The sequence below is a fragment of the Mesoplodon mirus genome (genome assembly GCF_964341445.2).
Source record: "Mesoplodon mirus genome assembly, chromosome: 4".
NCBI lineage: Eukaryota > Metazoa > Chordata > Mammalia > Artiodactyla > Ziphiidae > Mesoplodon > Mesoplodon mirus.
The window spans coordinates 104582505-104597179 of record NC_138979.1 but is presented as its reverse complement, the minus strand read 5'-3'; the positions used below and the strand labels follow the sequence as shown (position 1 = coordinate 104597179).

General features: G+C 46.3%; 1 protein-coding gene across 1 annotated transcript; it reads left to right on the top strand.

The window, feature by feature from the left end:
- The first annotated feature begins 10486 nt into the window (after positions 1-10486).
- Positions 10487-14673, top strand: GCHFR (GTP cyclohydrolase I feedback regulator). The gene is made up of 3 exons (XM_082618121.1): positions 10487-10877; positions 12668-12762; positions 13996-14673. Exons 1-3 carry the CDS (start codon positions 10842-10844, stop codon positions 14117-14119), a joined length of 255 nt encoding a protein of 84 aa, XP_082474247.1. The 5' UTR covers positions 10487-10841; the 3' UTR covers positions 14120-14673.
- Positions 14674-14675: the final 2 nt, after the last annotated feature.

Genomic DNA, 14675 nt, shown 5'->3' with positions numbered 1-14675 from the left:
GCGACCCCCCTCCCACCTTTCCTTAACACTGGGTCATAACTCAGACTTCGTTTGATTTCAGCTTAATTTGTTTATGCATTTTTACTCAAAGCATTTACTAAGCACTAGACAATAGTGACTGGCATTTCAGATTAGAACAGATAAATTGTTGGTTATCCACAAGAGGTCCCTGAGTCCCCAGGGCCAGCTTCTGCCAGTTGACACCTAAAAACATATTGTAGATGCACACCTCATCATTAAAAAAAAAAAATCTTAAACCTTACATTGTCGTTATAACATTAATCAAGGACAGGGTTATAAAAACTTTTTTAATTTCCAGAATGTAAATGAAATTCATTCCTCTAATGATAACATTTTTTTACATTTAGCTGAGGCTGAAACTTGGGTTCTCTGATTGCTTAAATTGGTTCAGATACCATTTCAGGATTTTTTGTTTGTTGTTTTTAATCTGTGTTAATCATTTTTTTCTACCTACCTGTGGCCCATATTTCCTTCTATAATTCTATTTTACTCCTGTGATTTTATGCAACTTGTAATTTTAGAAACTAAAAAGACATGATTTTGTGCACTATGGTTCCAATTTTATCATCAGCATTCCCTAAAAGTTAAATTTTAGTTTAGTGGGAGCTGAAATATCTAGACCAGTCCTTCCCAAATCCTTGACTAGATATTATTTATTCACTTTTTAATTGTGAGATATTTTACACATTTAAGAGACACTTGAGGACTTCCCTGGTGGCGCAATGGTTAAGAATCCACCTGCCAATGCAGGGGACATGGGTTCAAGCCCTGGTCAGGGAACTAAGATCCCACATGCCACAGAGCAACTAAGCCCGTGTGCCACAACTACTGAAGCCCGCGTGCCTAGAGCCCGTGCTCTGCAACAAGAGAAGCCACTGCAATGAGAAGCCCGTGCACCGCAACAAAGAGTAGCCCCCGCTCACCGCAACTAGAGAAAGCTCACACGGAGCAATGAAGACCCAACACAGTCAAAAATTAATTAATTAATTAATAATTAAAAAGTACATTTGATGCATAGGTACATTGCAATGAATCACTGAAAAGCAATGAGGTACCCATCCCACCGCCTAAGGAATAGAACTTTACCAATACCTCCTGCTCATTTTTAAGGACTCGGTTTGATTAGTACCTCTTGTGATACACTAAGAGATTAACTATGTTGTCTTGGTGGTGAGAAAGGAATGTTTTTAATATCTTTTCCATATTTTTCCTCATTTTTCTGAAATAAGCATGTATTTCTTTTCTAATAAGAAAAAATATTAACTTTAGAGGGAATAAAAACCCGTTTCCTCTGGGAAACTTTCCCAGACCACCATCTTAGTGGAATTAATCTTTTTATCTTTCTTTGCTCTTGAGGCTTGTTTACCTCTATTACACTTGGTTCCATGATTATTTGCTTTCTAGTCTGTCTACCCCACTGGGCTGCTCACTCTTCCAGGATAGAGTTCATGCCTGATTCATCCCCTATGCCTAGCAGAGCTCTAATGCAAAAGCCATCCATAAAAGTTGAATGGAGAAAAGAAGAAAATAAGAAATGACCAATATCCAGCCCCTGCCACACTGACAATGCTTTTGTTACCAAACCAGGTTTGTTTGCGCAACGTGTGGCAAGCCAAATGCTGAGACACAGAGGTTTGCGGCAGAAAAATAATTTATTCACACGGCAGCCAAGCCAGGAGACGGGAGAACAAATCTCAGATCCGCCTCTCTGAAGGCTTGAGCTATTTATGGGATAAAGAAGTAGTGTAGGGCCTCCCTGGTGGCGCAGTGGTTGAGAGTCCGCCTGCCGATGCAGGGGATACGGGTTCGTGCCCCGGTCTGGGAGGATCCCATATGCCGCGGAGCGGCTGGGCCCGTGAGCCATGGCCGCTGAGCCTGTGCGTCCGGAGCCTGTGCTCCGCAACGGGAGAGGCCACAACAGTGAGAGGCCCGCGTACAGCAAAAAAAAAAAAAAAAAAAAAAAAAAAGAAGTAGTGTAGACTTAGGCATGGGGAAAGGTGATTAGAGGTGGGGAAAGGTGATTAGAGGTAGGGAAAGGTGACGTAAGTGGTGTTTTGCGCAGGCGTATCTGGATTATATGCTTCTTCATGGGATGCATGTTCAAAAATGGAGGGGCTTAGTGTGATCTGAGAGTGGACTTTTGGCCCTCTTATGTCAAAAGGTTGTTCATTGGACACCTGTGAGGGCCCAGCTTTAGGGTCAGTGGTCCCAACCAGTCTTAGCCAGATTGAACTGACCAAGAGCTGATTCAAAGTTCTGAAAAAACAACTTAAGCCCCTGTTACTATAGCGACCCATACTTCAGAAGTGTTATCTGTAGGGGTGGTTAAGGAGTCTTGTGATATATTACCCAGGCTATGCGATGCCTGGAGGGTATGAAATTAAAGAGAGGAAAAAAAACAAATTAAAGCTAGCTTAATCAGTGACGGTAGTTTACAAGCAGAGGGGTTTTTAACAAGCTGTTCCTTATCTGTTGTTCTGTAAAACTGGCTGAAGAATTTCTGCTAGTCACAAACCTCTGTTAACACTGTGGGCACAGTTTCATTTTCATAATGAAAGCTGAGTTGTAGAAGAACAATTTCTCCTCTTTTTACAGGGAAGGGAGATCTGCCAGATAAACTGATTGCGGCAAGGGGCGAGGCCAGATGGGAAAACCAAGTAGGGGAATTCATTTCCTCCTGGATATTAGAGATGTTATCTGGTGTGCATGCATCTGCCAGGGGAATCAGCCGTGGGCTGGGTGATTCTGGATGGAGCGCTCTATCTTATGCTGCATCTGCAGACCAGTTTTGCAAATGTAATAAATCCCTGGCAGTCTGAGATAGGCAGTGCCCTCCTGTCTCCTCCCCACCCCTCAACGGCCCAGCCTGAGAGAAGAGAGTGGAGCAGACCCCAAACCCCTGTCCTGCTCTCTGCCCAGAACACGAGAGTCTTATGTACCTAGTTCTTTCAAGAGAGGCGACACATGCCTTGGGATGGTGGCCTTACCTCTTGTGTCTAACCTCTAATACGCTTGACACTTTTAAAAAAATTGTTCTTATAAAATATTTAATAGCTACAATAATACTTATAATACGTGTATAAAAATTGAGTACATTTATAACACTTTGCACCCCCGTCCTAGTGTAAGAAACAGAACATCATTTTTGTCTTTTAAGAGCCCTGCGTTCGTTGTTTTGCGTATATTGAAGAATCCTTGCATCCCTGGGATAAATCCCACTTGATCATGGTGTATGATCTTCTTAATGTGTTGTTGGATTCTGTTTGCTAGTATTTTGTTGAGGATTTTTGTGTCTATGTTCATCAGTGATATTGGTCTGTAATTTTCTTTTTTTATGATACCTTTGTCTGGTTTTGGTATCAGGGTGATGGTGGCCTTGCAGAACGAGTTTGGGAGTGTTCCTCCCTCTGCAATTTTTTGGAAGAGTTTGAGAAGGATAGGTGTTAACTCTTTCCGAAATTTCGATAGAATTCGCCTGTGAAGCCATCTGGCCCTGGACTTTTGTTTGCTGGAAGATTTTTAATTACAGTTTCAATTTCATTACCTGTGATTGGTCTGTTTACCATATTCACAAATTAAAGAATAAAAACCAGGGGCTTCCCTGGTGGCGCAGTGGTTTGGAGTCCGCCTGCCAATGCAGGGGAGACGGGTTCGAGCCCTGGTCTGGGAAGAAGCCACATTAGTTGCTGCGGAGCAACTAAGCCCGTGTGCTACAACTACTGAGCCTGTGCTCTAGAGCCCGCGAGCTGCAACTTCTGAGACCGCACGCCACAACTACTGAGGCCTGCGCACCTAGAGCCCGTGCTCCACAACAAGAGAAGCCACCTCAGTGAGAGAAGCCCACGCACCCAAAGAAGAGGAGCCCCCGCTCGCCACAACTAGAGAAAGCCCATGTGCAGCAACGATAACCCAATGCAGCCAAAAATAAATAAATAAATAATTTTAAAAAGAATAAAAACCATATGATCATCTCAATAGATGCAGAAAAAGCTTTTGACAAAATTCAACACCAATTTATAATAAAAACTCTCCAGAAAGTGGGCATAGAGGGAACCTACCTCAACATAATAAAGGCCACATACAACAAACCCACAACAAAATTCATTCTCGATGGTGAAAAACTGAAAGCATTTCCTCTAAGATCAGGAACAAGACAAGAATGTCCACTCTCGCCACTACTATTCAACATAGTATTGGAAGTCCTAGCCATGGCAATCAGAGAAGAAAAAGAAATAAAAGGAATACATATTGGGATAGAAAAAGCAAAACTCACCGTTTGCAGATGACATGATACCATACATAGAAAATCCTAAAGATGCCACCAGAAAACTACTAGAACTAATCAATGAATTGGGTAAGGTTGCAGGATACAAAATTAATGCACAGAAATCTCTTGCATTCCTATACATTAACAACCAAAGATCAGAAAGAGAAATTAAGGAAACAATCCCACTTACCATCGCAACAAAAAGAATGAAATACCTAGGAATAAAACTACCTAAGGAGGCAAAAGACCTGTACTCAGAAAACTATAAAACACTGATAAAAGAAATCAAAGATGACACAAACAGATGGAGAGATACCATGCTCCTGGATTGGAAGGACCAATATTGTGAAAATGACTATACTACCCAAAGTAATCTACAAGTTCAATGCAATCCCTATCAAATTACCAATGGCATTTTTCACAGAATTAGAACAAAAAATTTTACAGTTTGTATGGAAACACAAAAGACCCCGAATAGCCAAAGCAATCTTGAGAAAGAAAAACAGAGCTGGAGGAATCAGGCTCCCTGACTTCAGACTATACTACAAAGCTACAGTAATCAAGACAATATGGTACTGGTACAAAAACAGAAATATAAATCAATGGTACAGGATAGAAAGCCCAGAGATAAACCCACGTACCTATGGTCACCTAATCTATGACAAAGGAGGCAAGAATATACAATGGAGACAAGACAGTCTCTTCAATAAATGGTGCTGGGAAAACTGGGCGACTACATGTAAAATAATGAAATTAGAACACTACCTAACACCATACTCAAAAATGAACTCAAAATGGATTAAAGACCTAAATGTAGGGATTTCCCTGGTGGCGCAGTGGTTGAGAATCCGCCTGCCAATGCAGGGGACACAAGTTCAATCCCTGGTCCGGGAAGATCCCACATGCCACAGAGCAACTGGGCCCATGCGCCACAACTGCTGAGCCTGCACTCTGGAGCTGCCGAGCCACAACTACTGAAGCCCACACACCTAGAGCCCGTGCTCCACAGCAAGAGAAGCCACTGCAGTGAGAAGCCCGTGCACCACAATGAAGAGTAGCCCCTACTCACTGCAACTAGAGAAAGCCCGCATGTAGCAACAAAGACCCAATGCAGCCAAAAATAAATAAATGAATAAAATTTAAAAAAATACCAAATGTAAGACCAGACACCATAAAACTCTTAGAGGAAAACACAGGAAAAACACTCTTTGACATAAATCACAGCAAAATCTTTTATGACCCACCTCCTAGAGTAATGAAAATAAAAACAAAAATAAACAAATGGGACCTAATGAAACGTAAAGGATTTTGCACAGCAAAGGAAACCATAAACAAGACGAAAAGACAACCCACAGAATGGGAGAAAATATTTGCAAACGAAGCAAGAGAAAGGATTAATCTCCAAAATATATAAACAGCTCATGCAGCTTAATATAAAAAAAACGAACAACCCAATGAAAAAATGGGCAGAAGACCTCAATAGACAGTTCAGCAAAGAAGATATACAGATGGCCGAGAGGCACATGAAAATATGCTCAACAACACTAATTATTAGAGAAATACAAATCAAAACTATAGTGAGGTATCACCTCACACCAGTCTAAATGGCCATCATCAAAAAATCTACAAACAAGATTCATGGGCATTGCTTGATGCTCAGGAATTTCAAAAGAATAAGATTAGATGACTGATGACAAGGATTTCTGCAGAAGAGCTATGCAAATAGACCTCTCAGAATGGGCACAGGGGTGGAAGATGAAATCTATCCCATGCAAAGTCTCACCAAAGGTTATTCAGAGCAGAGGAATCTCAATAATCAAATGGACAGAATGGCCCATTCTACAGATGTTGAGAACATCCCTAACCATCTGCTGTTTGTGCAATGGGTTCATGAACAAAGAGAATCTAATGTATAAGACGAAGGTCATTCATGGGCTGAATCACATGGACTTCCCCCAACCAATATGATCTGGTCAATACAACGCCTGAGGGCCCAAACTGCCAACAGCAGAGCCCAATACTGTGTATCTTCCCTGGTACTGCAAACCAGCCAGCTATGTGGAGAAGGATGACTATTTGTGGCTTCCTTCCATCATTGTGAGGCTGCGATACCCACACAGGCATGAACTTTATTCTGAATTTGCATATGATATCCCTGCCTGTCTGCAAATTTACAAATTACTTTAATGCCCAATGATGCACTCCAAAACAATGGCTAAATCTTTTCCTAAAAAAGTGAAACGTGGACTGTTGCCTATGGAATTCACTGGCCTATAACACAGAAGCAGCTGCTCTTATAAAATGAATGATAAACTGGACAACTGAAGACCCAATTTAGGAAACAGCAGGGAATGACTTTTAGAGTTTGGAGTGCTGTCCTACAGAATAATGTTTAAGCTCTGAATCCAAAACAAATTTATATTTTGTTTCTCCCTTACCAGAATACAAGCGTCCTGGAATCACAGGGTGGCATGAGAAAGAAAGGAGGCATGGTCCATTGTATTAATTGACACCAAATCACAGACTGTACCTGATATCTCTTCTGCTCAAATGATCAGAGACTTGAGATGAACAAGATTTGAGGACACTTGCCAAAGAGATTTGGGGAAGAGATGTTGATAAGATCAGCTCAGAAGACACCCAGAGCATGAGAATATTTGCAGCCCTTGTAAATCTCACCAAAAAGGCTGGAATTGTAGGGAAGGCTCTCTTATGAACGATTTCAAACATAAAATGGTGCCATAAAAATATAATAAAAACCTGTGTTGGGCTTCCCTGGTGGCGCAGTGGTTGAGAGTCCGCCTGCCGATGCAGAGGACACGGGTTCATGTCCCGGTCCGGGAAGATCCCACATGCCACGGAGTGGCTGGGCCTGTGAGCCATGGCTGCTGAGCCTGCGCGTCCGGAGTCTGTGCTCCGCAACGGGAGAGGCCACAACAGTGAGAGGCCCGTGTACTGCAAAAAAAAACAAAACCAAAACAAAACAAAAAAACACCTGTGTACCCACTACCCAGATTATGAACTAAAACAGTACCAGTACTATTTAAGGTCCCTGGGTAACTTTCCATGATCTCACCATCCTTACTCTCTATACCGCCTCCTAGATGTAACCACTGCCCTGAATTTTGTTTTTTATGTTCCCATTCATGCCTTCATAAGTTTATTACACATATACATATCAACAAAAAATGTGTCAATTTTCATATTTTTCCATTTTATATACATGGGAGGATACTATTTGAATCCTTCATCAACTTATTTATTTTTTGCTCAAGATTAGGAAAAGCATCCATATTTAATTTTCAATAATGTATAATTGTCTAATGAGTGAGTTTATTATGATTGTAGTTAGCAAATACCTTTTGAGTATTATATAAGTTGTTTCTAAATTTCTTTTTGCTATTATAAATAATTCTGTAATTTTTGTACCTGTATTCTTGTACACTGAGTTTATCTTGAGTTTTCTGTATAAGCAATTATATTGTTTGAATATAAACACTCATTTATGAAAAAAAAACCCCTACAAACAATAAATGCTGGAGAGGGTGTGGAGAAAAGGGAACCCTCTTACACTGTTGGTAGGAATATAAGTTGTTACAGCCACTGTGGAGAACAGTATGGAGGTTCCTTAAAAAACTAAAAATAGAACTACCATATGACCCAGCAATCCCACTACTGGGCATATACCCTGAGAAAACCATAATTCAAAAAGACACATGCACCCTAATGTTCATTGGAGCTCTATTTACAATAGCCAGGACATGGAAGCAACGTAAGTGTCCATTGACAGATGAATGGATAAAGAAGATGTGGTACATATATATAATGATATACTACTCAGCCATAGAAAGAAATGAAATTGAGTAATTTGTAGAGATGTGGATGGACCCAGAGTCTGTCATACAGAGTGAAGTAAGTCAGAAAGAGAAAAACAAATATATATTAACGCATATATGTGGAATCTAGAAAAATGGTACAGATGGACCTATTTACAGAGCAGGAACAGAAAGGACATGTGGACACGGAGGGTGGGGAAGGGGAGGGTGGGATGAATTGGAAGATTAGGTTTGACATAAATACACTACCATGTGTAAAATAGATAGCTAGTGGGGACCTGCTATATAGCACAGGGAGCTCAGCACGGTGCTCTGTGATGGCCTACTTGGGTGGGATGCCGGGGGAGGGAGGTCCAAGAGGGAGGGGATGTGTGTATGCGTATGGCTGATTCACTTCACTGTGCAGCAGAAACTAACACAACATTGTAAAGCAATTATACTCCAATCAAAACACAAAACCCTGCATGTCTGTCTCCACTCCATCCCTTTTCCTTTTCTCAGAGGTAACCACTACCCTGAATATTACATTTATCATTTCCTTTTCTTTTTAATCTCACCACGCATGTCTTTATCTCCGAACCATATATTGTTTAATTTTGCATGTTTGTGAGCTTTAGGTAAATAGAATTATTCTGTATTTTTCCAAGATTTGCTTTTTCATTCAGCATTTTCGTTGCTATAGTTTCCATTGTATGAATCAACCAAAAACTCCACTTTTGTTGGCCATAAAGACTGTTTCCAGTTTTTTGCTAGTTACAAACAGTGCTATTATGAATATTCTTTCTTTCTTTTTTAAAAAAATATTCTTGTGTGTGTATCCTGACGCGGTCGGTGAGTTCTCCTAGGTTTATCTAGGAGAGGTTTGGTGGGTCACAGTGATGCATGTCTTAAGCTTTACTGGACGATGCCGACTTGTTTTCCAAGGTGATTGTATCCGTCATAACAATTGCAATCCCCACAGTAATGTTTCAGTTGTTAGACGTCTTCACCAATACATGATGCTCACACATTTTTAGTTTTTGCAAATCTGTAAAGCAGTATCTCACTGGTTTAATATGCATTTCTGGGATTTCTAATGATATTGAACATCATGTTATAAGTTTATTGGTCATTTCCACTCTCTCTTTTGAAAAGTGCCTGAGTCATTTGCCCATGTTTCTTCTATTGATTTATCTTTTTCTCACTAATTTGTAAGAGTTCTTTATATGTCCTGGGCATTAATCGTTTGTCAGTTTAACAAATCCTTTGTTAATCTTGAACATGTCTTATCTCTCTAGCTAAACTGTTAGTCCTGGAGGTTGAGGATAGGGACAGAGAGTACAGAAAAATAAATTAGACCAGTAAGGATCCTTTAGGATTACAACTTCCTATTTCCCTTATACCTTTCTCCACATGGGTCAAAGTGCTGGAGGCACAGAGCGTGCCCTTCAGTGAAGTGAAGATTTTTCAAGAGCCTGGGAGGGAAGGTTACAAGCTGGCTTTGTCTTGCTTTCTTTTTCTTTTTCTTTTTTTTTGCTCCAAGTATTTTATTTTTTTATTTTTTTATTGGGGTATAGTTGTTCTACAATGTTGTGTTAGTTTCTACTGTACATTGGAGTTCCCTGTGCTATACAGCAGGTTCTTGTTAGTTATCTATTTTATACATATTAATGTATGTATGTCAGTCCCAGTCTCCCAATTCATCCCACTGTCTTGCTTTCTTTTTAAAGAATCAGTCACAGCAAGGCAGATAAAGAATGTTGAGTTGTCAGACTTTGATACATTCAGATGAAGGCGTGGACGCGTGGAGGTGAACTCGCTGCACTCTCTTTGGTGGCTGGTGCGTGGAAGTTTCTTTTGCCCCCAGGTGTTGCCTTGTGAGCTCTTACATGTGCGCTGAGTCTCTCCAGCTTCGCCGGAAGCTCTCTGAACCGACGGCCAGATTCCGTTGGTTTAAGTCTCTCCAGGCCTGGCACTCAGCCAAGCGCTCAGTTCCTTTACAGATTTACCTACAAGGCTACAGAAATGCACGGTTCCGCCGCTGTACTAGGAATTACGGTCGGGAAGGCGGGAAAGCTCAGTGCACCCGAGGGGTCTCCTGCCTGTCTCCCGCGCGCTGAAGGAATCTCTGGAGAATCTCTGGGCCGAGAAGTGGGGATCCGCTAAACATTTTAGAGGCGTCCCTGGGTGGGGTGGGCAGGAGCTTGGGAGGCCTCAGTGGGGTAGCCGTTTGCACCCTGCTCTGCTTCACAGGGGAGGGGGCGGGGACCAGGAGGACTTTGGAACCTGTTACTGAAGGTGTTGCAGTAACAGGGCGCAAAGTCAACACGCGCGCAGGGCGCCACGGCCCGCCGCAGCCAGCAGAGCCCGGCGGGCCACCCCGGTCTCCGGTCCAGGACTGGGGGAGCGGCACCCCGGCCCCCCCGCGCCCAACACAGACCCCGCCTCGCCGCCGGACGACCCGCGGAAGCGGCGGCGGGCACCAAGGGTCCCAGGACGCTGCCCTAGCGCTGGGGGCGGGTCTCGAATCTCCGAGCTCCGGGGCGTGTCACGGGCGCCAGCTCCCGATTGGCCGGCCGAGGCGGTAACGGGCCAGGAGCTGCTGGATTGGCGCAGCCGGAGGCCAGAGCAGGAGTAACTGGACTCCAAGAGGCCAGTCGCAGTTACGGAGCCCGAGGGGCTGGCATCTGCGCCGGGCCCAAAGTCTAGGGAGAGATCCTGACCGGGACGCGCGCACCATGCCCTACCTGCTCATCAGCACCCAGATCCGCATGGTAAGTACCCGCTGGCCATCCCTGGGAGTTGGCGTTCGGCCCGGGTCAGGGGGGTGGGGTGGGGGGGCGCTGCAGACCGCATCTTGGCGCCTCCCTCCCGGGCGACGCCCGCGCGTGGCCGGACCCGGAAGCCGCCCGGAACACGCCCCCCTGGGCCGGGAGGGAGGCTGGGTCTTGGACTCAGCCTGGATCCAGGGACTCAGAGAGCTCTGGCGGCCCGGCGACTCCAGCGCCGCGAAGGGGGCCAGGTGAGTGCGTCCCCACCACCCAGCGAGCTCCGGGCGCCTGTGGCTCCGGTCCTACCTGCCTGCGGGAGGTCGGAGCCTTCGGGAGGGACCCAGGAAGTCCTGGTCTCACATGTGCAGCACCCACTGCCCCCACACAGAGCCACTCTGCCAGGGAGTGGGGAGTGGGAGTGGACTAACCTGAGGGAGAGAGGTTTGTTAAAGGATGTGCTAAGACGCCAAGACCCCTGTGCCGAGTGGCCCACTAGCTGCACCCTTAGGCACTTCCAGGAAGAGCTCTCCTGAGACCTTAGAAAAGGAAGAGAAGAAAGAACCCGAGACAGCCCATGGGGTTAGAGATGGGAGAACACCATTCAACAGTCAGAAACCACGCCCCTTTCCCTGGGCGCAGTTTCCTCTGCAAAAAGAAGGTGCTGGTTGCTCCATGAGTCCCCATTTGGCTTCAGAATAATATGACCGGGTCCCCAACCTGGGTAGCAGGATGCTCCTCTGCCCTTTCCCACTCCCCAGTGCTTGGGTGATCCATCAGAGGGTACACAGCTCCCTTGGGATGCAGGAAATAACAGATGGGCTCACCACTGGGCAGGAGAGGTCTCGGCAGTGCCACAGGACAGTGGTTTAAGTGGTTTAAGAACCAGTCAGCTGTGCAGTTGTTAAAATGTAGACTCCTGGACCCCTTCCCAGACCTCCGGAAGCACTCTGGAAGCCTGGGGCTTGGGAATTCAGTGCTCCTCAAGCAATTTTAAAAAATAACAGTTCCATTGTTATAATACATATCACCACAGAATTCACCAAAGTGTACAATACAATGGTGATGGGGTTTGTTTTTGTTTTTGTTTTTTAGCTTGCTCAGAGTGGTGCATCCATCACCATAGGCAATTTTAGAACATTTCTATCACCTTAAAAAGAAACCCTGTACCCATACCCTGTCCTTAGCAGTCACTCCTCATTTCCCCCGGGCCCCTCAGCACTAGGTAACCACCCGTCTACTTTTCGTTGTAATATGTGGTCTTTGGCCTCTTTGACTTACGTGATGTTTTCAAGGTTCATCCATATTGTAGCACACATCAATACTCGTTCCTTTTTATTGTCAAATAAAATTCCATTGAATGGCTATACCACATTTTATTTATCCACTGATCAGTTGACAAACATTTAGGTTGTTTCCACTTTCTGGTTATTATGAATAATGCTACTGTGAACATTCGTGTGCAAGTTTTTGTGTGGACATATGTTCTCATTTCTCTGTTCTCCAGGTGATTCTGATACACAGATATAGGCAGTGGTGCCTGGCATGAAGGTGCCAGTAGTTGGGCATTGCCCAGCCCGGCCTAGAGGGTGCAGGGAGGCCCCACATGGCTCAGCCTGCTCACTGATGGACTCCACCCCTTCCCAGCTTGTGTTTAGCCCCCAAGATTCCTTTCCTCTCCCTCCAGTCTTTAACTGAAGCGGGCTCAGAGCCAGCAGGCGGGGGAGGAAGGAGAGGCGAAACCACTCACCTCTACCTGGCAGCCAGCCAAGCAGCCGCTGTGACTTACCTTGCAGGAGGTGGGCCCCACCATGGTGGGCGATGAGCACTCTGATCCAGAACTGATGCGGCATCTGGGGGCCTCAAAAAGAAGCGTCCTGGGAAACAACTTGTAAGTAGTAGCATTCCTAAGGATCTTCTCCTTGCCAGCCCCTAGACCTGTCTCTGTTCCTTTTACACAACAGGACAATGCCACTGCCTAGCCTCAGGACCCCTCTGCTTGCATCCTGGGGATCTGTCCTCTGTAGGCTTTCTCTGAGAGCTTTCCCACTGGCCCTCCCTTCACAAGGGAGCCCCTGGACAAAGTCCCAGGACAGAGTCTGGTTCCATGAGTATAGGACTCTGTAAGTGGACTGCTCCTTGCCCTGCCCTCTCATCTCTAAACTGGATCCCATCAAGGCAAAGACAAGCACAGAGAAAGGCTTCTGTCTTGAAGAGATGGCTAAGTAACAAAGCTCAGCCCTAGAAACAGGGAGAAGGGAGCCTGGGTCCTGCTTCCAGTTCAGCTACTGCCTGGGGACTTAGCCACCTCCCTTGGCATCCTTCACACCAGCCCCAAGTCTAAACAGTGATTGATGCTTCCTTTTCTGCCCCTCACCCCTTCCTGCCGTAGGCAGGGAGAACTCTGGCTACACAGGCTCAAACTCCTGAGAAGGGTCACCAGAGTGCACCCCAGTTAGAAGAAGGGAAAGAGGAGGCGAGCTGGCCGTAGCCCCCTGGTCAGGGTTGGAGGGCAGAAGCCAACCCCATCCCTTTGCCATAAGGCTTTTGTCTCTCAGATGCCCAGTCTGGGGCTTCAGCCCTTTATCTACCTGATGGCCCTTCAGAATCAATTAACCCTGAAAGAAGGGAAACCAAGCATTCTCCATCCTAGGGAGTGGCACTCAGAGCCAGGAGCTCTTGGGGGCCAAACTTATTGCTCCACGACTGCAGGACAGCCAGGCAGCAAGAGGGCAGAGGCCTGGGGGAGGGTCCCAGGGAGAGCAGGCCGCTCCTGCTGAATGGGCAGTGGCCCAGGGCACATGGAGCTGTTGTCAGACTCATGCCGGTTCTACTCTCTGGATGACGTTGGGAAAGCTGCTTTACTCCTCTCTTTTCTCACTTATAAAATGGGAACAATAACAGTACCTTCCTTAGGTTGTTGGGAGGAATAAATGAGATGATGCAAAGAGCTTAGTAGATGAGGGGCAGGGAATGTGTACTCACCCTGGCACCCAGAAGGCACCCAGCAAACGTCAGTCCCTGTTAGGAGTACTCCTGACCAGGCCTAGTCTGCAGCAGATACTAGCTTGGTACACGGGGCTGTGCTGTGCACTCCCTCACGCCACCCTCCTTCTCTTCGCAGTTGTGAGTACTACGTCAATGACCCTCCTCGAATAGTCCTTGACAAGCTGGAGCGCAGGGGCTTCCGTGTGCTGAGCATGACAGGGGTGGGCCAGACGTTGGTGTGGTGCCTGCACAAGGAGTGACCCTCCCACGCTGAGGAGCCGCAGTCGCCCCTTCTCTGGAGTGGTTGCCATGGGCCCCGCCCCCAGGACCCCGCCTCACTCACCGCCCTGCCCATTCTTCCCAAGGCGTCATTTTCCTCGGCCCAGCACCACTGGGCAATGGACGGCCTTCTCTGAAACCTGCCTCAGCCAGTGGTGGGGCAGGGCCCCCGGCCCTGGTGCCCCCAGCTGCCCCTCCAGCTTCAGGCCTGGCACGGGCCCCGGGGGAGGCCGTGTTCTGTGGCAGGCTGAGGAGCTGGCAAGAGCCAGGCTGCCCCTGGCAGGGAGCTGGGTGCCCCCGCGGAGCATGGCTCCAGGACTGGGCACGTGGGTCCCGCGTAGCGAGTCCAAGCCAGGAATGGGCTGTGATGAGGGGCTGCTCCTCTGCCCTGCTGGCCACTGACTCTCACCGTGTGGAGCGCCTCCCTGGGAGGGAGAGCCAGGCCTGGGTGGAGCCCTCCGAGGCAGAGGCCAGAAACCAGGGCCACGCTTGGGCAGGCCCACACCCTACACCTATGTATGCAACAGAGGTAGTCTC

Bases quoted from the DNA above. Each gene is read 5' to 3' on its own strand.
- GCHFR (XM_082618121.1), top strand. From the start codon at position 10,842: ATGCCCTACCTGCTCATCAGCACCCAGATCCGCATG. The intron at 10,878-12,667 runs GTAAGTACCCGC...CTTACCTTGCAG, and splicing joins TCAGCACCCAGATCCGCATG to GAGGTGGGCCCCACCATGGT. The intron at 12,763-13,995 runs GTAAGTAGTAGC...TTCTCTTCGCAG, and splicing joins AGCGTCCTGGGAAACAACTT to TTGTGAGTACTACGTCAATG.